Below are 22373 nucleotides of genomic sequence, written 5' to 3'. Positions count from 1 at the left end.
TTATTTGAAAGTAGAAAATATAAAAGTCACTGCTATTTAATAAATGCACAACAAATTTATTAAATTGAGTTTCAAATAAGTAAAATAAATATAGAACAGTAATTTAATTGATCAACTTCTGAAAATATTTATATCGTGTCAAATATTTAGCACAAGTTTAACATTGTGTTACCTGAGATTTCTATTATTATTATTATGCAAAATAGCATTGCTTCATCTATTGAGGGTTCCCTAATATCTTTAATATATGATATATTTATATATAATATATATTAATTTTTTCTATGAAAAAAGAGGATGATAACCTTGGAGCTGTGGGCAGTAACCTAGTCAGGAATCAGGATCCTTATTTTATTTTCAGTTTATGTTTTTTAGCTCTTATTTCAAAATAAATAAATAAAGATGGAGATTTTCGTTGCATTTTGCTAATAGAAGAGAAACTATTCTCCACAAAACCCCTTTTCATAATAATTGAATATCCATAAAATCAAGGTAAAACAAGAAAAAAATTGCTCCCAAAGGAAGAAATTTTCATGTGGAAAAAAAAATGGTAAGCACAATTGCATTGGGTCCCAGCCCTCCATCTTAGTGAGCCTCAAGTAGGCCCCATTATTGTGATAAAGGGCTCGAATTGCTCAATTGTGTTAGCGTGATATCCCCATTCTATACTTTATTTTTAATGTTTCATAGTTTCTGATCTATGGTGGTTGATCTCACTTCTCACAATACCAACTTTGACATTATCAGCAACTTCTCAAATAACACCAAAAGTTCATGAAATTAAAACTACTTCCCTTCAACCGACTTAAAAATGGCTTAAACCTTCTTGAAGGGTCACCTCAAAGATAACTCCTTCCAGATTACTAACAGCACGCCGAGTCCCAACTACTTCAGTTATCTGCAAGCCGCACTGCTTAGCTTCATTTGGAACCATTAAATCCATGCTACACAGGAAGAAATAATTGGGAATAACAGCAAATCATATGTAGATCATCTCAAAATAAAACTTTAAATGCTGAGGAGTAAAGAGATTTCTATTATATGTCATTATATATAAGAATCAATGTGAGCTTATAGGTAAGTAGCTCCACTTCATAAGTACAGATTTAGAACCATCTTTCCAAATAGAAATTATGGCAAATGCCTCTTTCAAGAAATACTAAACTTAATTCTCTCTTTTGTTCACAAAACTTAAGATGAGTTATCATAAAGGGAAAAAATTTAATCACTATTTTTTCATACAAAGGTTGTGACCAAATTAATAAGCAAAAGAAGCCATAATTTTCTTTAATTTTTCTCCTTAAAATTGGATAAAAGAATCTCCAATTCTGCAATTGGCTAAACTTAAATTTTTATAAGTTTAATGTCAATTATCAAAGAACATTGAAAGAAAGTAATAAAACAAGACACGCTGCAGAAATCAAATCTAATTGAACAAACTTCAAACTTCTTTGGAAATTTAAAATAATTAAATAAAAAGGTAAGAAAGATTAAAGATGCAGATTAGTTCTTACCACTTAGCACGGGATATGTAGGCTAGTATGAATTTGCATTGTCCTTGGCCTCTAACTTCAAGGAGTTTTTTCACTGTCCTGAAAAGCAAAGGTATGCTCGATTGTTGAAAGCTTATGTATTGTCAAGGTTCTCTTTCTTCTCCAGTAGGGTCAAAGCAATGCTAAAACATTAGAAAAGGATGAAAAGTACATGCTTGATTCTCTACTTTAGTTCAAATTTCATATGCACGGTAAGTAGCTTAGCCACCCATTACTTTACTTTCGATGTCCATGCATAGATTTAAAAAGGAATTATAAAATCCAAGCATAAGTTAAAATCAAAAACATTTAAAGGTACAAGCATAAGTTAAAATCCAAATGTAATAATAAATAACTGGAGTTCATTTATAAATAAAAGAAACAGGTTGATTAAACTTTCCAGTAAAAGAGAATTTAAGGTAAACCAACCAGGACAAGGATTAACACTATGTTTTATTTAAATTATTTCATTCTTCATTTTTTTGCTTGCTTGAAGGACTAGATCTAGTTTGATATATGAATGCATGAGATGACTAATATAGGAAATGATGGTAAAGGACCTTCCAGTATTAGCTTACATTTACCATGAGATGACACTGCAAGTTGATTTCAGAAATATCACAATCATTGGTATTATTGTACCTAAGATAGTCAAAATATGCTCTAAGGACAACAATAACGGACAGACCTTATAGATCCTGCCTCTTGTGAGAAAACACAACTAAAAATTACAATGCAAAGTCGCAAATAGATTGGTTATGGAGTTGATGGATTTAAATAGTTTAGGCATAGGTTTTAACAAATAAAACACATTACTAACCCAATCAATCTCTAGGCATGTGCACCCTTTGCAAAGATCCTCAAGGATTTGTTGCTGTATATACTATAAACTAACAAGAGCAAAGATATACAGAAAATTCAAGGATATAGATATCAGCTCCAAGAATAAGATCAAATCCACTGGCATGGTTTTCTAAAATATGACAAATCTGCTCAGAATTTCCCCATTCTAGTTTCTCAACCATTAATTCTGCAAACAGAATCATGTTAAAGTAAGAAGTAATATATTGTAAATACGCATCTTGCTATAAAAACTTTCTCTCACCAGCACGAGAGTTATGATTCTCTTTAGATGCATGCAACTCTACGTTTCTCTTCAGGATCTGAGACACACAATCTACAGTCAAAATGCTTGAAGATTAAAGATATCCTAGTAATTAATTATAGTTTCACGACCTTGCCTTAATTACTTCATCGTTATGATCTGTTAACACAAATTTATGGCAAAATCTGCTACTTAGTATACCAGTAATACCTACAAATTAAACGAACAGTCAATCTGTGGCAGTAAGTTCCAGCTTACAATATAGCTATAAAAGAAGGAAAAAAACAGCACCTTAAAGGTAGACGGGAACGAAAACGTAGTATAAAGAAATATTATTGTAGCATAAGAAAAAATTCTGATTGATATACAATACAGAAAAATCTTATGCATACCGAGAAAATATCTTCCTCCAAACACCATGAGGGAGCTAATTGGCAAACTCTATTATTGCAATTCACTGAATATAATTAAATTAGCTAACGAGTTCCCTTCTGTTAGAGCCTAATCAACACATACAATTCAGTACAGAGAAAGATCTCAAGCAATAATTTTTATATTGCAATGTTAATACAGTAACTACTTACCAACACCAGAACCTAATTCAATAACAGAGCATCCCTGGAGTAGCTTAACATTATTTGCAATGTAATCATTCAAAAGCATAGCCCCAGGCCATACCAATTGCCCGGTCAGATCAAAATCGGCTGCATTAAACAAATAATAATCCCATAAGTATAGAGATTATATAAAATCTAGAGACCAAAGGAAAAACATATTGTACGAACTTAAAACAACACACAAATATCCTAAGTCTATGTTTGGATCTTGAATTTTATTAAGAAAACGTTTTATGAGTTATAAGACTAGAGAAAAAATGTTGGGAAATATTTTCCTGAAATTTGATAAGAGGCTTGTTTTTTTTTATTTCTATTTTTAAATATATTTATAATTGTTCTAAATTTTATAAAATTATACTACATTTATGTTTTAAATTTTTAAAAAGAATTCTCAATTTTTTGTTTGAATCCAAACATGAAAAAATGAAAACCTCTGGAATTCATTTTTTTCCCTTTTAAAACCCAAGATCCAAACAAAGGGTACGGGGATAAGTCACTGGAAAAATACCCTTCCTAGGAAAAATTCAATATGTATGACTGATAAATGTTATAGTAGATTCATCTGAAGGATGTAAGAGATTTTTTCTACAAACTTATAAGAAAATTATGTATAATAGATGTCCTTTTGCTATGACTCATTAAAATAAATCTTAAACAAGATAAGAGAAATGATTTCAGAATAAGTTTGAAGTACCATAATATTCTAAGATCTCCGGAATTTCAAACACTCTCTATGTTTCTTTCATCAGTATTCAAATGGAAGTCAAAAGGTCAGTACAATTGTATACAAACATAAAAACTTGAATAGTTCCAATCCAAATGATCAGTGAACTTAACCCCACAATTTTGTTAGTAATATTTCATGGCAATATCAGTGAAGCTTTCATCAATATGTGATATGTCATAAAGGGTCTTTTGTAGACCAGTCAACAAAATTATCATGCCATCATAACTAGACATCATTATTTGTTATTATTATTATTTTTTAATTTGGCTTAAATTGTTGATAAAGCTTCTTTCTTAGAACAGCTTCTGTGACATATTTCTCAAATAACTTAGTACAAGGCAATTTCTATATATTACCCTCACAATGTTTGGGGAGATAAAACACAAAAAACATACTAACATAGTTCTCAAATTATCTAATATATGTGAGAAATAAATGAAATGGGCATTTGTAAAGTTCGAGTAAGGAACTTACTAGAAGCAGATTGGAGACAAAGCAGCTTGATCACTTGAGAACCGAATGTGAATTCAGCTAGCTGGTAACTGAAAACAATTTGAAGAAACAACATTGTTAGCACTCTACACACACAAAATTTTAAAAAATGAATAAATTAATTACTTGTCATTGATGAAGAAAGATCCATCTAAGCAAACTATATCTTCTTCTTCCTTTTCTCCCTTTCTTTCCATCTTTTTTGTTTTTTTTTCACTATGAAGCCGCTTATGTTGTATTGAACTGCGGCACTTGGTTTTGCTTCTCCGCAATTTGTTTTCTTTCATTTCTTTTTCCAAAAAAATCTTTTACATGAAGATTCCCTAGTGGGCTTGGTCTTGGGCTTACTTCGGAATTAGGCCTAAATTGGAACATTTTCACTAATAACACCTCATACCTAGCTTTAAAATGCCCATTTGGTGGGAAATTTTACCCTATATGCTCATAATATAGTAAAAAAATTTAACATGCCATCATAAAAATTCTCCCACTAATGTGTCCACTCCCATATTTTGGACAAAAATACACATTCAGTTAAAAATCTCACATTTAACACTTCGCACATTGCTCTCTCTATCTCTCTCTCTCTCCTCCATCACTCACGGCCATTTTCACAGCAACCTAACTTGAAACAATCGAATATACTAAACCAAGCTGCAATATTTGAACTGCTCGAATCTGGAAGTTTCATTTCATGTGAAGAAATTGTCATTCTTGACGTATTTGAAGAGAAAAAAATCATGAGGAAGTTTCATCTCATTCTATCTACTTGTGAATATGAAATGTCATCTCATTATATGTTCTTCGGATATGGAAGATTTGGAAATCGGTGGACTGCCAATCAAAATCAATGGTAAATCGACTCTAAATCGATGGCATTTTGATCACTACAAGAAATTCGACATTTACCTACCAATATTTTTTGTAGGTAAAAATAGCGTATTGGTAGGTAAATCCCTTTACCTACATATTTTGACCAATATTGCATTTGTAGGAAATAGTTAGTCGAGAAATGTATTATTACCTACGATTAGTATATTGGTAGGTAAAACTCGCATGGACCCCACAGAAATGAGTCAGTGTCATTGACCTAGTGTTTAACGTGGCATCATACGTGGCGAGTGATGTGGAAAGTCATGTGGCACATGACGTGGCACACGTGGCCAATTAAGTGTCAGTTAATGGATGATATGGCAAATGACATGTAACCCAATGTGGCACATGATGTGGCACGTGGCTTGGTGAGCATTTTTACACATGGTAGTTGCCTAATTGTCCACGTGGCGTTCTTTTAGGTTCCTACATTTACCTACACTTATGTAAGTGTAGGCAATGGTACAATTTATTAGGTATTGTTGAATAATTATTTTGGTAAATATTTAAATTTAATTATTTTATAGATGATGGATTAAATTAGTTAATATGAAAAAAAATAATATGAAATATGAAAAACATATAAAACATAAAAGATGTGAAAAAAAATATATTATAAAATGTTCATAAAAGAAAAACATAAAAGATAAAATGTCCATAATAAGTTAACTTTAAAGTTTTGAACTAATATATAAAGTAAAACATGAAAAGACTACGAATAATCTTGTTCCTCTAGCATTGAAGGAACAGAAAATTTCTGACATTTGCATCAAAACATTGATTTGACGGAGGCAGTGCCATCAAATTATTTTTCCTTAGTATTTCCACAACAACACTTAGTTGGTCATTTGTGGAATCAAGCCGATTGTTTGCTTCATCAAGGCGTTGGGCTAGCTCCTCATATGTTAGTGTGGAAATGGTGAGGAAAAACACCTTTCTTGTTGTATTTCTATTATCTGATATATTTTGTACAACCTAGGATTAGATATATATATATATATAGGATATACAAGAATAACTACATTAATCACAGAAATAGGAATCGATTCCTATTCCTAGGAATCCCAAAGATCAAATGTAACGCCCTACTTCCTTAGAGCCGTTACTAAGTGATTTTTTAAGACAAAACAGTGTGCAATGAACTCGCTAACCGAGGTTTTGAAACAAAAGTGTGACTAATTAAAAGTTAAGGCTGTAATCTTAGAAAAATGCGTTGTTTCAATAAAACTTCTAGTATTAAACATTGGGGATCCCAAAATGAGGTTTGAAAACTATTTACATCTTAAAATAAGTTTACAATTGATCAGTTATAAAAATCATAGATTATTACAGCCATTTTCAAATAAACCCCCAACCAAAGCAGTCGGGCAGGCCAAACATGTACGCGCCGCTTCACGCTCTCCGTACCCATGGTTGGTTGACTCAGTCTTTGCCCTTACCTGCAACACGGAGCACCCGTGAGCCGAAGCCCAGCAAGAAAACTCATGCAAAACATAACATATGCAAATATACAGTTAATCATATCAGATAGTCCACAGATAAACAAGTCAACCATTAGACTAAGCAAACACGGCCATGCCGCCCCAGAAGCCTTACCGAAGCCTGGGGTATCGGTTCACACCGTAAGGATAACACATGTATCCACCGGGCCTTGCCCTGACTATAGCATCCCATGTGCTAAGTGTTACTTCTGACCCCGCTGCCGCACTCGGCCTACGCCGCTCTCGGCCCTTGCCGTTCATTTTGTTATAATCACACATATAGTATAACACAACAACATCCCAACGAATAATAATTCATTTAAGTCTGCATCCTAACATGTCATGCAATATAGGGTCGTGCCCCGCAATCACACTATGGGCCCATGCCCCATCCTACGGGTGTTATAGTTTTCTTACCTTTCCAATCAATAGCTTAGATCACCTGACTCCTTGAGCACGATCCCACTCGAGCCTTAGCGCACACCTAGGCACAAACATAGGTCAAAGTCAACACCGAACCCCAAGTCCGAATACCTAGCCTCGGGACCAATCCCGAGCCCCCGGGAAGTCCTAAATCCCCAAAACAAAGTGGCGGAATCGAGCCCCGAACCCTAGGTCAAAATCCCTCATCAAAAACCCAAAAATTCACCTTTGTGAACAATGCAGCGCTACAACGCTCTAAAGAGGGCGTTGTAGCGCTACAAGCAGAACACTCCCCCCAGAACAGGGGCTAGCGCTACAGCGCCCACTGACTAGCGCTGTAGCGCTAGTTGCAGCCCAGCAGAACCTGAAAATCGCATCTTGCGATTTCCTTCAACCAATTCAACCCCAAACTTGTCCAAACCTTTTCCAAAACCAAAATCAAGCTTATAAACACCTCTCACTCATCCCAAGCTTCCCAAGAACTCAAAACCCAAGCACATTCAACCCAAATCTCAAAATTCACCATGAACAACCCTAAACCCAGAAATTCAATCAACAACAAAGTTAAAAGCTTAGAATTCTTACCATTGATGCAAATTTCTACCTTGATTCAACCCTAGACCTCCTTAGCTTGTTCATCATCGAAGCTTGCCCAGAAATTCCCTAAAATTCCCATCAACTCAGCTCAAAACACAGCTCAAACCATCAAAACCCTTAAAACTGAAATCTCTAAAACTTACCTCAAAAGTTGATGTGTTCTTGCCAAATCTTCAAGTCTAACCCAAGATCCTTGATGCTCAGCCTACCATTGCTCTCCACTAAGCTTTGCCCCAAGAAAAATGGAGAGGAATGGTGCAAGAATGCACAAACCGTTCCTTGAGAAACCCCCCCCCCCCTGTTTTCTCTCTTTTCTTTCTTTCCTTTTTCTTTCTTTTCTTTTCTTTCTTTCCTTCAGCATTCTCACTCTCTAACAATCCCACTCACTATATAAAGCCTTATAAAATCTATCTTTAAAAGTCAAATGACCAAAATGCCCTCCCTATTAACTCTAAGCCCTTCTGTCCAAATAGGGCCATTTTAGTCATTTTATCCAATTCCCGCTAATCCTCAAGTGTCTCTAATATTTCCCGTTGCTTTCCAACACCTAATAAACCACCAAATAAATATCCCCCATCATCAAAATAAATCTCAATCTATTCTCTGAATTCCTGCTTATACCCCCAGGCTCGCCCCGAGCCGGGTATAAATTCCCGTCATGAATTTCCGCTAGCCTGCTCACTGGGATCGTCTCGAGTCACAAATCACAGATACACCCACATACCACTGTGGTCTCAACAATCATCACATATCAATGCAGTTATGCCCAACATGGCCAAAATTACAATTATGCCCTTCTAACACGATCTGGGCCTACATGCATACTAATATACATAGTCATGCATCTCAGATAAACAAATAGTCATATAACATGCTTTAAATCACAACCATGCATTTAACTCATAAAATCACACATAAATCCTATCATGCCCTCCTGGCACGCTAATCAAGGCCCTTAAGCCTTATTAGCTATTTTGGATCGTTACATCAAACATTAATACCCTATTTTTTTTTAACCGTTAACACTCCCCCTCAAGCTGGACTATAGATATTGATGAGTCCAAACTTGTTTACAAGAAAATCAAATGCTTGTTCAAATAGTCCCTTTGTGAGAATATCAGCAAGTTGTTGATTAGTTTGCACATATCTAATGCTGATAACTTCTCTATCAATTTTTTCTTTGATGAAGTGACGGTCAACTTCCACGTGTTTGGTTATGTCATGATGTATAGGGTTATGTGCAATGCTGATAGTAGATTGGTTGTCACAGTAGAGCTGAATAGGAGCTTCATATTCAATCTTCAATTCTTCTAGTGGACGTTTGATCCATATAGCTTCACACACTCCATGAGCTATGGCTCTATACTCTGCTTCTGTACTGCTTCTTGCAACCACAGTTTGCTTTTTACTTCGCCATGTGGTTACATTCCCCCATACCATTGTGCAATATCCAGATGTAGACTTTCTATCATCAACTGAACCAGCCCAGTCTACATCTGTGAACACGTCAACCTTTTTCTTAGTTGTCTTCCTGAAAAAGAGGCCCTTTCCTGGAGTTTGCTTGAGATATCTCAGAATTCTATACACTGCATTGAGATGTCCCTGACACGGATCATGCATGTATTGACTGACTAGACTCACTGCAAAAGAAATTTCGGGTCTAGTATGTGAGAGGTAGATGAGTTTTCCTACCAGCTATTGGTACTTCCCCTTGTCAACTGGACGTCCTTCAAACATTTTCCTTTTGTCTCCGAGCTCAATTGGAGTTTTGTTGGGCCTACTTCCAAGCATTCTTGTCTCCTTTAGAAGACCTAGAGTGTATTTTCTCTGTGACACGGAAATACCTTTTTTACTTCTAGCAAATTCCATACCCAGAAAATATTTGAGAGCACCGAGATCTTTGACTTCGAACTCCTTTGCCAACATTTCTTTGAGTGAGTTTATCTCCTCAATGTGATTACCACTACAAGAAAAAACAGTATTCATAACACTTAAAAACTGCTAATCGGAAGTATTGATAACACTTCTGAAAACGCTAACATAGCCCCTGTTATTAAAAGTCCTGTCTTTTCTATAACAGTATTTGAATGTTATGTTCGATGTTATCTTAAACTATTCAATAACACATTTTTAGTTGCTATATTATTCAAATAATAACATTTAGTTAGAGTATTTGGTTATAAATTTGACATTTAATCTTATACTTTTTGCATAACACTTTTCAACTGTTGCATTTGATTATTTTGATAGCATTTTTAGTTTGTTATATTATATAAATCATAACGATTTGCTACGCTTATAGTAATAAAATTTTGTTACTTAAGTGTGGATAATATATTTTAAATTTTATTTTGATAAGTATACTTATAAGGTTTTTTTTTAATTAAAAGATTTTCATTATTGTATTTTGATAAAAAAAAAATCAAAATTAATCATAAAATGTAATTCTCAATAGATTGATAAACTATAAATATTACATTGAACAATAACTAATTCAAACAATGAATGTGTCTACTTCATGAGATCTTAATTCTAACTTAAGTTTGAAAACATAACATAATAAAGTTTTATAATCTTAAATATTTTTTACTTCAAAAATGAAAAACAGAAACATTACAAGACACACAAAAGTAAACCATGCATGAAACTTGCTCCATTCTTCAATTCATCATCCTTTGTGCACTTGTCTTTGTTGTGAGCATAAATAGCTATCACTCCCCCAAGCTAAAGATATCACTAAAATGTGAGGAGCCTGCTGAAAAGTTTGATCAGAAATGAAAAGGACACTATAAGCCCCTAATGGAAACTGAGAAAAATTCACAAGCTAAAAATCAAACGAACAATAGAACTTGTAATAACACGCTCAACCATACACAAAGTTAACAACGAAATGAAACACATGGAAGCAAGACAAGCACTCCATGGATCCAAAAGTAGGGAAATACTCCATTTAAGCAGTAGAAACCATACAATGTGAAAAATACTCCTTACCTAGATATTTACAATCTTGAAACACAAACAAACTCACCCTCCCCCAAACAACCTATACTATAGTTGCCATAAAGTTTAAATAGCTATTAGTAATCTTCCCTATCTCATAAATACTCAACACAGTCCAAAAGAACTAAATCGCATCAACTAAACCAAACATACCAAATTCTTAATTAGAAACTTAGATCAAATACATTGATTTTGGCCAAATCTAGCAAACACTTTATAAATATATATATATTGATATAGTAATGATACATTGATTATGTGATACTAAATTGAAATCTCCATAAAAAATACCTCACAGAGATGTTCTTGCCTGGGTTCTTCCTTCCAGCAGAGGAGATACAGATGTGACTTGTGTGAGGAAGACAGAGCACCATGACTCGCACCGCTGTAACTCGTCCCAACATGCTCCAACATGAGCACTGCAAGCCAGTACTCCAGGAATGTAGACCTACATATTCAATGTCACCAAAGCCATGATCTTTAACATCACATTTCAACTACTCATTTCTCAAGAAAAAAGAAGTAAAACTCCTTATACAAATATTTCAATCAGATGTTTCCATAGAAATCCTGATGGACGCGTATACAAGAGTAGCAAGATGGACACATGATTAAATTAAACGAAATTGTTATAAAGAGGGGAAGAAAAGAAAAAGAGAATTGCATTCCAACAATAAAGAAAATAAATTTAACAAAACTACAATCCTTAATGCATATAGAACTAGAATATACTTGATTTCTAGTAAATACAGCCACTTCATAATCACATACATCATATACGATACAATTAGACTACATAGTCAAGAAAGTTTGAATTCAAGCCATTAAAAGTGCATTATATTCTTGATCAGATGATTTCATGGTAAAGAGAAGCTCTTGCTAAAGATTACATGCTCAGATAATCAGAGATTTCATCATATAAGGGATATTTTTATTTTGCCAAAGGTAATGGAAGAAACAAAGATTGCCATATTTGTACAAAAATGTAAATATTTATAGGAATTAGGATAAACAATGGAGTAACAAAACATAGCATAAACAATGTCGACTAAAATCTCATCAGAATAATGCTTAAATCATATTAATATATCTAATTCAAAGTAAAAATTACAACCTAAATAAACAGCATTACATAACATATATGTATATATATAATCCACATTGTATCAATATCTACAACCCATAACCTTTCCTGTAATACAGTTTAGATTTATGTCAATTATGAAGTGAAAATGTTGATCAATTATGAAGATAATAACAGCTCTAAACATATCCATATCATACCAAGTTGCATTGTACATGTCATAGAACTTGTCAAAGGCTTTATCAAAACAATAGTGGCAAACCAATACCATTAAACCAACAACTGCATCAAGATTAATTTACTAATACCATTAATATAAATTTATGAGGATAGGTTTATGTAGGAAATAAAGGAGAATGATAATTACACTCACATTCATCCCAAAGGCACTCTGATCAGATGAACCTCTTCTATCCAAATCATCCTTTTCTGTTTTATCTTTCATTTAAGAGTCGCTGAAATCATTGCTCCCTCTAGAGCCTCGTGTCTCAGAAGATATGCCACGATGCAGAGGCAAAGGACCGGACATTCTTTAACCCTGGACTCACTACACAGAAGAGACTACTAAAAATAAGAAAAGAATATATGGGATTAGAAAAGAAACTACTCAATTCGAACAAAAGCAGGATAGAGATTAAGAGAAACAGACTCAAATCCTACCCTTAAAAGTTTTACAAAAAAAAATAATAATAATAATAAGACCAACGTCATCAGCTTTCTCAAATAAAAAATAAAAAATAGGATGATAAATCTTGAACGATATATGATGAGATAGATATATTTATATACATATATTTAGAGAGAGAGAAAGAGACCATGTTCCATTTGTAAAAAGAAAAAGAAATCAGGGCAACAAACACCTGATAGTTTTCTTCTCTTAAATGGGATACTAGTTTTTGCCTTAGATGTACTTTCTCTTCGTTGCTGATTCCCCTGAAAGCAATATGTTCACATTAGATGCCATGTGATAAAAATAAATTATTTACCTTGATAAAAACATATCATGCCCACTAAAGAATAAATTTAAGAAGTTTTTGTAATTTTTTAAACTTCAAGGTGAATTGCATAATTTAATCAAAACAGGAACAAATGTTATCATCTTTCTTAATTAATTATTATTTTTGTTGATGAAAATGAAAACTTCATCAATTGCTTTAACGAAAAATTGTTCAAATGAGGTTAGAAATGCCTAAAGAGTAGATACAAATCTTACACAAAGATGATCTATAATGATTAGCCAAGTCAATTACAGAGGTAGAACACCAAAAAACTAACACCTATGAAGATAAACCAATAAATTTTCCCACAAACATATACAACCAACCATGGAAGAAGAGCTTTAACAAATCTAAATGTAAAGTAAAGACCAGAATCAAAACTATGACAAAAGCTAGTGATTAAACATCACACATAAATAATTACAAAAAAACACTGCATACATATCAAAGGTCAAAGCTCCCCCAAAATAGCAAATAACTGCAGTGAAGCTTTGGGCAACCTTACAGTGAGGACACAGAAAGGTGAAGACAACCATACTGTTGAGATTAGCTTACTCTAATTTTTTAACATATTTTAACTTAGAGGTGGATTTAGTTTTAAGATGAAGTTCTTGTAATTTTTAAAACTTAAAGGTGAGTTACATAATCATCATTTCTAATGATTCATTTATTTTAAGAAACTAGATTAAATATGCATCGTCTGCTATTACTTACCTCAAGCAAAGCACGAATGGCGAGCTTGACGGTTTCTTGCCAAGCTGTCTCCTTGTAGTTTTTCTCAAGAAACTCACGTAATGAGTTAGAGTTTCTTCCAGTGGCATTTTCTTTCCAGGCTGAAAATGTCCCAAAAGGATCTGTCTGATATAGTGCCGGTGCACCTGTGTATGGGTCAAAGCCAATAATCAAAGTTGAAAGCCTAAACGGTCTAACACCACCACTTTGTGTATACTTCTATTGAAGACCAGCAATGTAGCGAGTAATATACTCAACAATTACTGGATCCTCAACCGTAAGTTGGTGGCTTTGACATTCAATTCTCACCTTGTTTATCAAGGCACGAGCATCAGCTTTGAGCCCAGCACAGGCCAATGCAATGTGATCATCCAAATTCACAATCTTCCTCACCGTTCTACACAAAAACAACCAATAAGAGAAGATAATCTTCTTTTCATCAACATAAAATGATTCCAACACATGAGCATTGCCAACTCCCAGTTCTTATTTAACATAGACTCTAACTAGTTCAATCTCCATTTCTTATAAAACTACACAATCTAAAATAATCCAAATTTCAAGGCTCATGCCTCATGGGGTAAGGGATATAGCTAAATCTCTCTCTATTTCCTCTATCCCCAAAAACTAAACATAAATTCATACACCTGTTGGGCTTAATTGAGTATCAAAGTTCAGTAAGATTATGCAAAAAAGAGCCAATTCCAAGATCAAATCAAACCCAATGAATTTCAATTTCCAGCAAAAGTACATTTTAAAAAAAACACTACATTTCCTTTCTTTCTTACTCCAAATAAAACCCCTAAAATCATAATTTCACAAAAACTAGATCAACCCAAACCCCCATAAAATGCAAACCGTTTCGGCCTCATCAGACTTTACAAACATCTAAACATAAAATCCTAGTTCAAGTTCAAAATCTCACTCCACTCAAATAAAAAAAAAACGAGAAAATACCAAAATAAAACTCAGTTTGTATTTAGTTAAGTGTGCTCTATAGAAGTGTTTTTTGAACAAACATAAATAAAACCCAGCAATGAGAGAAGATAATGAATATGGAAATGTCTTGCTATATAAAAATGAGATATATATTTTATATCCATAGATTTATAACAACCCACTCCTTCAATGGTTAAAGAGTGGAATTTTTATACGTTTGAAGAGATTTTACAATTACTTGCATGATAATTTGTTCACATCAGAGACCAAGTCTTGCTCACATTTGAAGATTGAGTGAACTTGAGCAAAAGCTTTCTTTTGATTTACATAATGGAAAAACTATACCAAATGCCCTTTTGTGCTATCACCTAGTCCATGAAGCTTTAATATCTAACTAAACATATTATAAAAATAATAATAATAAATAAAAGTAAAATCCAACTTTAAGATCAAACTTTCCCAATAAGAATTTTCTCTAGTAATAATGGTGCCTATATCTCCAACTTAAACACAGAGTTCTCTGATATGACATGAACATTAACAGAATCAGAAGAAAGGGAAATTAAGTATTAACAAGTAAAACATTTTATTAAAAAGAAAGCCAAAAAATAAATTCATATAAGATAGCATCTTCTTTTCAATAAATAATAAGCAAAACATGCTGGTACTGGAAAACAGATTCAGACTTTAGACACTCAGAAATTTGTATCTGAGAAATACCAAATTAAACAAGGATATCAGCATTTATGTCCAGTACAGAACTCAGTTAATTGGCATCATCTAGTTTGGGACAAACTGACTATAACGAGACATAGATTTTTGGCTTGATAGATTTCTGGTTTGGTAGATTTTTGGTTTGGTATGTCACCAATTTTTTTTAACGAATAAATTAATAATGTTAACATGGGTGTGCATACAAAAATAAAAATAATCAGATGACAATATATCTTCTTATACAGATTTTCTAGCCACTTTACATTGAGAACGAATTCAAGGGAGTGTAAGCATAATGAAATACCCATGAGCATAATGAAATACCCATGAGCAACCTCAATATTCAAATCCCAAACCCCAAATCATATCTGACTTTCACATAGATTATTTTTAATAGTTACATTATGAAGGTAAACCATGAATTAAAGTTAAAATGACGTTCAGAAAACATAATAATGAAAGAAAGAAAAGTTCTGCCAGTAGAGAAGATAATTGAGTTTATCTCTCTCTCTCTCTATATATATATATATACACACACACATATATATATATAAATAAATAATCATGTTTAAAGTAGTGAAGTTATTTGAACATTAATAAAATGCAAATGCAAAGTATTACCAATTGTATATATCTGTCACATCTCCATATTCTGCAGCATTCCATACAAAATGTAAACCAGCAAAAAATTAGTCAATGTTAACACAAAGTGAGATTATTTCACAATTTATTTATACAATGGAAAAATCAATGCACCTTCGATTTGTCGTTTAATAAAAGCTGCTCCAAGTTCAACGAACAAAGGATCAGAAGGAGCAAGAAGGTAAGTACAACACCATCGCTTATCACCATTTACAGTGTTCCTAATGAGAACAAGAGATAAAATTCTTAGCATTGCTTTGCTTTGACACAAAACACATGAAAAAAGAAAAAGGTTCAAATAAGACATCTAATGCATTGCATGAAGTTACAAGCTAGCATTATGAGAACATATGGAATCAATGACATGATTGCTCATTATTTATGGAAAAAGAACTGTAAAATACCAATCCCCAAGTCTAGTAATGTTAGCTGAAGGACGTATCTTCTGTAATGTTGCTGGAACATTTCCAGAGAATGATTGTAGAACTGAAAAAGATGAAGAGATCAAATGAATCAAGCCATGTCATCATAGTGAAAATTTGACCGGAACCTTCTTAATATTATAGAAATATATAAAGTAAAACTTCTATAAACATAGCATAATAGCCATTACAGAACTCAGCATCATCTGGAGTCATGCCTAGCTCTAGCATCCGGGAAAGTATTTGTTTATGCAATTTCAATTGATTATCCAACCAATTTTGTGATAATGGTCCACCCCACCTGTAACAACATATAGATTCTGTTTTTACACAAAAAAAAAGTGTATGCTGTGGACAACAAATTAAATTATGAATACACATAAGCTATGAACAAATGTCTAATTCATGGAATTTTAGGACAATCAGTTCTCACATTGGTGGAGAGACAACCTCTGACTTTAAAAGTACAAGTACAAGCATCTAATACTTACGCATGTAAATTTCCCATGCAAGCCCATGTAAGGAAGGCAGGTCCACCAAAAAAGTCATCGAGATCCTCCTTACTGATATTAAAATCCTGGAATCAAACTTTTCCAATCAAATGATGCCGAAAGACAAGTGATCAACAAAGCCCCTGCACCTATAGAATTCTACAAATGTGCATTGTTTTCAAAAGGTACAAAACAATGAAATATGAAATGACTTTAAATTTCTTGAATTATCCATGTCTCATGTATCAGATAGTAACAAAGCTTCAAGATTCAAATAAATTACTGCTGCTGTGGGATAAGGCAGCCAAGTTCTACCTAGAAATTACCAAGGATATAGAGGAACCGGCGTAAGAATTGATTCAGCAGAAATTTTTTGACATAAATTAATAGCCACTTATCATACCATGAAAACTTTTTGCCAAATGACTTCTTGACCTGTAAATGCTAAAGGCAGATTAATCCCCTGAAGAGCCATCCAATCTATTTCTTTTTCCCATCTTTCCTAATCCCACCAAACAAAGGAATCTGTAAAAGAAATATTACAACTTATAAAAATTATAGAAGAATCAAAAGAAGTGATAATATGAAGTAATTCATATCAACCAAAGTTGAGAGCAACAACATTTTCATGCCAAGCTTTTGCAAGTGCACAATGAGTGGACTAGTAACGACCCAAAATTACTAATAAGGCTTAAGAGCCTTGATTAGTGTGTCGGGAAGGCATAATTGGAGGTTAAGAGAATTAATGGTAAGAAAGCGTGAAATGGGTATTGAATAAGTATGCGGGCCCTGTTTGGCTGGTAAGGGCATAATGGTAATCTTGGCCCGTTAGGGCATAAATGTGAATGTGTGCGATAAATTGTTGAGACCACATTATTATGTGGGTAGATTGATAAATATATATGCGTGTACATGTGTGTGCATTTGTAACTATCAGCACGAGGCGATCCTAGGGAGCAAGTAGCGGGAAAGTCACAACGGGATTTAATAGCTGACTTTGGATAAGTCAGGGATATTATAGGTATCGGGTAGTTAATTAGACTATCAGGTTATGAAAATAAATATATGGAGATATATTTGAGGTCAGGGTGTCTAGGTGGGAATAATGGGAGATTTTACCATTTTGGCCTCGGGGATGGTTCCGGCACCCCGAGCCTTGGGTTTGACTTAAATGATAAGGTTAGACTTACTAAGAATAGAAAACAATAGAACCTTAATAAACTGACCTTTTCTTTCTCAGCTCTCTTCTCTCTCTCAAGGGAAACACAAGGGAAATAAACAGAGAAAATCAAGAGCGATTTTGAGGGGATTGAGCTAAGGATTTCTGGGAATTGAAGAGGGGATTTTGAGGTTTAACTCAAGGGTTATCCAAGGAACTAAATCAGCACTAAGGTAAGCAATGAATTCCTTTCTTTTGGTTAGAAAATTCTGAGTTCTAGCTGGGTGTTGAGATAATTGTAACTTTGATATTTAAGGTTGAATTTGAGCTGAAAGCTTGGGAACTAGCTGGGGTTTGGCTTAGAGAAGGTGCTCAATGGAAGAGGTAAACTCTAATTCATGATTTAAAAGTTTAAATTCAGGTTTTGACTGGTTGGTTTTGAGTGTTTGTGTTCTTGGGTTTCAGAAATTGAAGATGGGATTTCTATGAGTTTTAGGCTTAGTTTTCTGTTGAATTAAGATGCTAAAGTTGTCTTAAAAGTGTTGGGAATGATTGATATGGAAATAGGGAGCTTTGGGGTGGTTTTGGGTAAGGTTTGGAGGTTGAAAATGGTGGAAATTCTGGGTTCGACGGGAAGGGTCGCGGCTCTGTTCTAGAGCGCTTCGGCCCTAGCTTGCAAAGGAGCCAAGAAGGCTCGGCCAAAGGCAAGCTCCGCGGTGCGTGTCCCCTTCAGGTGTGGTGTTGGCTCTGTTTTCGAGAAGGGCCGCGACTATGCTTCAAGGGCCGCAGCCCTTGGCTGTTTACATGAGTTTTTGAGGGTTTTAGGCATGGGAAAGTGGTCTAGGGTGCTCGGGTTTGGTTTCACCACCGTGCTTGGTGGAATTTGGAATCCCGGAAGCTAGTTTGTTCATGAAATCCCATATGTGAATATTAATGGAATTCGTTATCTTGGTTGTGTCTAGGTGATAAGCTAGGGCTCGGGAATGGATCGTGCTCGGGGGTCGTCCTTTCTAATTAAAGCATTTGGCATTAAGGTAAGAAAACTGCACCTGTGTATGTGGATAGGATGGGACTAAGTGTTCCCTATATTTGAATGTGTTGTTATGTGACTGCGATACACTATGTGAATATGTTGGGACTAAGAGTTCCCTATAATGATATGAATGTCATAAGGTGGTATTATGCCACGAGGACATGTGGTAACGGCCTAAGGGTGCCAAAATCCACACTTGCGCGTAGGGTGCGGCTCGGACACTGGTATCCGAGGATAGCTTATTATGCACTGAGCTCGGTTTAAGCAGGCCGGAGTCAGTGGGTTAAACAGAGGGTGTGGCCTAAGTCGTCGGCCCTGAATATTATGTGGTATAAGTGTATTATATCACTGATTGTGTCTTGAATCTGAATGTGTGTGCTGAATATCTGTTGTAGTTCATTGTCTATGACTTAATGAGTATCTGGAGCTGGATTATTGGTTATTGACCAGTATGTTGTCTTGAATGGATATTATGGTTTGAGAGAACTGAGTAATGCCTTGTGGTTATTGGATTATGCTCTGTGAACTGTCTAGCTGCTATAACTGTTATGTTATGATATTATGTTTTCTTGCTGGGCTTCGGCTCACGGGTGCTACATGGTGCAGGTAAGGTAAGTTGGCCATGGGTTGGAGAGCTCTGGGGGCAAGGTGTACATTGTCAGCTGCTCGGCCGCCACAGTCAAGGATTTGTACAGGAACGGGAACCTAAAATGTATATTTTGCCATTAGAGTGGCTTGGTCAATTATTTGTAATTAAGAATTTTGTATTTACGTTTTTTTAAACCCTGATTTGGGATCCCATATAATAAACGTCTGTTTTCAATAAAGTTTAACCGTTTATAATCAAATTCTGTTTAACCTAATCCCTTGTATCAATAGATACACAGTTCAAACTAAATAACTTGATTAGCAAGTCTTGCACTATTTCAAACACACAGTGTAACGGTCTTGGTTATCTAGGGCGTTACAGGACTTTTCTCACTTCATAAGAACCTTGTCATCTTATGATAGACACGGAAACAACTTGAATCTACAAACCCCAAATCGTATCTGATTTTGGGATGTAGAATTTGGATTAGACTACTAAAATATTGTAACACCCTGTAAATAATTAAAAAATAATGTACAAACTTGAAAAACAACCAATTTCCCCAAGAATTTTCTTGAGAAACAAAAGGAAATACAGAGATGGAAGATTGGGACCTAATGGAAGATAGACCAGTCGAGCCATGTCGTAGACCCATCGCCGCAAGCACTGTCGCACCCACGAGCGAGCCACGCCATAGACCCACGAGTCGAGCCTCCTTGTCATACGACCCAAGTCGCAGCCCCCATCACCTTGTTACACACCTGCAACAAACAGAGAGAAGGAAAGAAGGATTGAACGAGAGAGTAGCTAAGAGAAAGATAGAACAAGAGAGAGTTACTGAGTGTGAGAGAGGAGGCGTAAAGGGTTATTAGGATTCAACCTTAGAGATTAGGGTAAGGGATGAGTTGGAGATTAGAGAGAGTTACTGAGTTGGAGATTAGGAAGCTCCACTTTGGAGCGTGACTTCGTGAGGCGGAGAAAGAGCTCCACTCTAGAGCGTGTCTTCGTGAGGCAGAGATGAGTTGAGAAGACTTCGTGAGGTGGAGAGACGAGACGAGAGTGAGAGATGGAGACTTCATGAGGCTGAGAGAAATTTTTCGGGTAACTTAGATTTAGGGATTAAAATTTGGGACTCAAAAAAAAAATTTCATTTGGCGCCTGAGGTTTGTTCATATGGCGCCAAAATAATATATTCTGTGTGTTTTTAATCACCCACCATTAATAGCACTTCTAAATATATGCTATTTTTTAATGTAATATATACTAAAAATTATTGTAGTGTACCAGTGATAGTTATGTCATCAACATATACGATTAGTACTGCAATTTTTCCAGTGATTACTAGTGATAGTTATGTCATCAACATATACGATTAGTACCGCAATTTTTCCACTTCCTAAGTGCTTGACAAAGAGAGTGTGATCAGTCTGGCCTTGTATGTATCCAAGCCCTTTGACAACTTTCAGTAAATGATTGAACCATGCTCAGGGAGATTGTTTCAAGCCATAGAGTGATTTGTTCAGTTTGAAAACTATGGTTGTCTTGAGAGATTCTTCAAATCTCGGAGGCTAACTCATATACACTTTTTCTTCAAGTTCCCCATTCAAGAACGCATTCTTTACATCAATTTGATGTAGTTCCCAATCCATGTTAACCACTAGTGAGAGTATAACTCTCATAGTGTTGAGTTTGGCGATTGGAGTGAATGTTTTCGTGTAGTCAATTACATAGGTTTGAGTAAACCCATTGGCAACTAACCGAGCTTTGTACCTCTCAATAGATCCATTTGCATTGAATTTGACGGTGAACACCCTGTAACGCCCTGGATAACCAAGACCGCTACATTGTGTATTTGTAAAGGTGCAGGACTTGCTAATCAAGCCAACAGTTAAAAACGTGAATTCTAAAGTCATTAATGTGTTAAGGTTAAAAGGGTTTTGGTATCAAAAGATACTTTCCATATAATTAAACATTTTACACATGAGATCCCAAAAGAAATAGCGTTTAAAAGTCTGTTTACAAAATTTCTAGAGTTCAGATAACCACTAGCCTTTCTAAAGGCAAAACAAAAGTTGACGGTTTTCCTGTCCCTGTCTCCCCGCAACCATGGCGGCTGAGCAGCTGATCATGTACATTCTGCTCTCAGAGCTCTCCAAATCAAGGCGGATCAAGCTTGCCCTTGCCTTTACCTGCACCATGAAGCACTCGTGAGCCAAGGCCCAGCAAGAAAACATATCATATTATATAACAAGCAACAATAACATTTGGATAACCATTTAAGCATGTTCATACACTCGACATACCAAAATAATCACAAAGCATGAAGATTCAACCAAAGAATCAGCTAATCATCACCTAGCTATACAGCATATCAACCCACCAATCAGTAATAACAAACAAATCACATAATAATCAGGGTCGACACCTTAGGTCGTACCCTCTATTTACCCCACTGACTCTAGCCCGCTTAAACCGAGCTCAGTGCATAATAAGTTGTCCTCAGCTACCAGTGGCTGAGCCGCGCTCTATGTGCTAATGTAAACTTCGGCACTCTTAGGCCGTTGGTTTACTGTTTACATGGCATAATACCATCCTTTACCAAGCATACAAAATAGGGAACCCTTAGTCCCATTATAAATCCACAACCGAGGGCAGTTTTCTTACCTTGAATTTCCAAGTTTATAGATTATGAGTGCCGCCCCTCGAGCACGATCCGCTTCCCG

The 22373-nt window shown here is 35.0% G+C and overlaps 1 protein-coding gene and 1 long non-coding RNA gene across 4 annotated transcripts; both read right to left on the bottom strand.

Moving 5' to 3' along the window:
• Positions 1-443: 443 nt before the first annotated feature.
• LOC133788716 (uncharacterized) lies at positions 444-4759 on the bottom strand. 3 transcript variants are annotated; one of them, XM_062226301.1, is made up of 8 exons: positions 4600-4759; positions 4456-4523; positions 3222-3341; positions 2774-2847; positions 2638-2695; positions 2461-2562; positions 1515-1626; positions 444-898 (listed from the first exon to the last, which is right to left on the bottom strand). In XM_062226301.1, coding segments are annotated over exons 1-8 (606 nt in total). In that variant the 5' UTR covers positions 4671-4759; the 3' UTR covers positions 444-897. The 3 variants fall into 3 exon arrangements, with proteins under 3 accessions (XP_062082285.1, XP_062082283.1, XP_062082284.1); XM_062226299.1 differs by having other exon boundaries at positions 444-944; positions 4600-4758; XM_062226300.1 differs by having other exon boundaries at positions 835-918.
• Positions 4760-15888: 11129 nt separating this feature from the next.
• On the bottom strand, positions 15889-16445 carry LOC133789954 (uncharacterized). The gene is made up of 3 exons (XR_009873806.1): positions 16361-16445; positions 16071-16177; positions 15889-15966 (listed from the first exon to the last, which is right to left on the bottom strand). It is a non-coding gene; the product is annotated as an uncharacterized LOC133789954 (long non-coding RNA).
• Between the last annotated feature and the right edge of the window lie 5928 nt (positions 16446-22373).

This window comes from Humulus lupulus, chromosome 7, assembly GCF_963169125.1.
Source record: "Humulus lupulus chromosome 7, drHumLupu1.1, whole genome shotgun sequence".
NCBI classification, from domain to species: domain Eukaryota; kingdom Viridiplantae; phylum Streptophyta; class Magnoliopsida; order Rosales; family Cannabaceae; genus Humulus; species Humulus lupulus.
The sequence above is the reverse complement of the archived record's forward strand: the minus strand, read 5'-3'. Positions and strand labels throughout refer to the sequence as shown.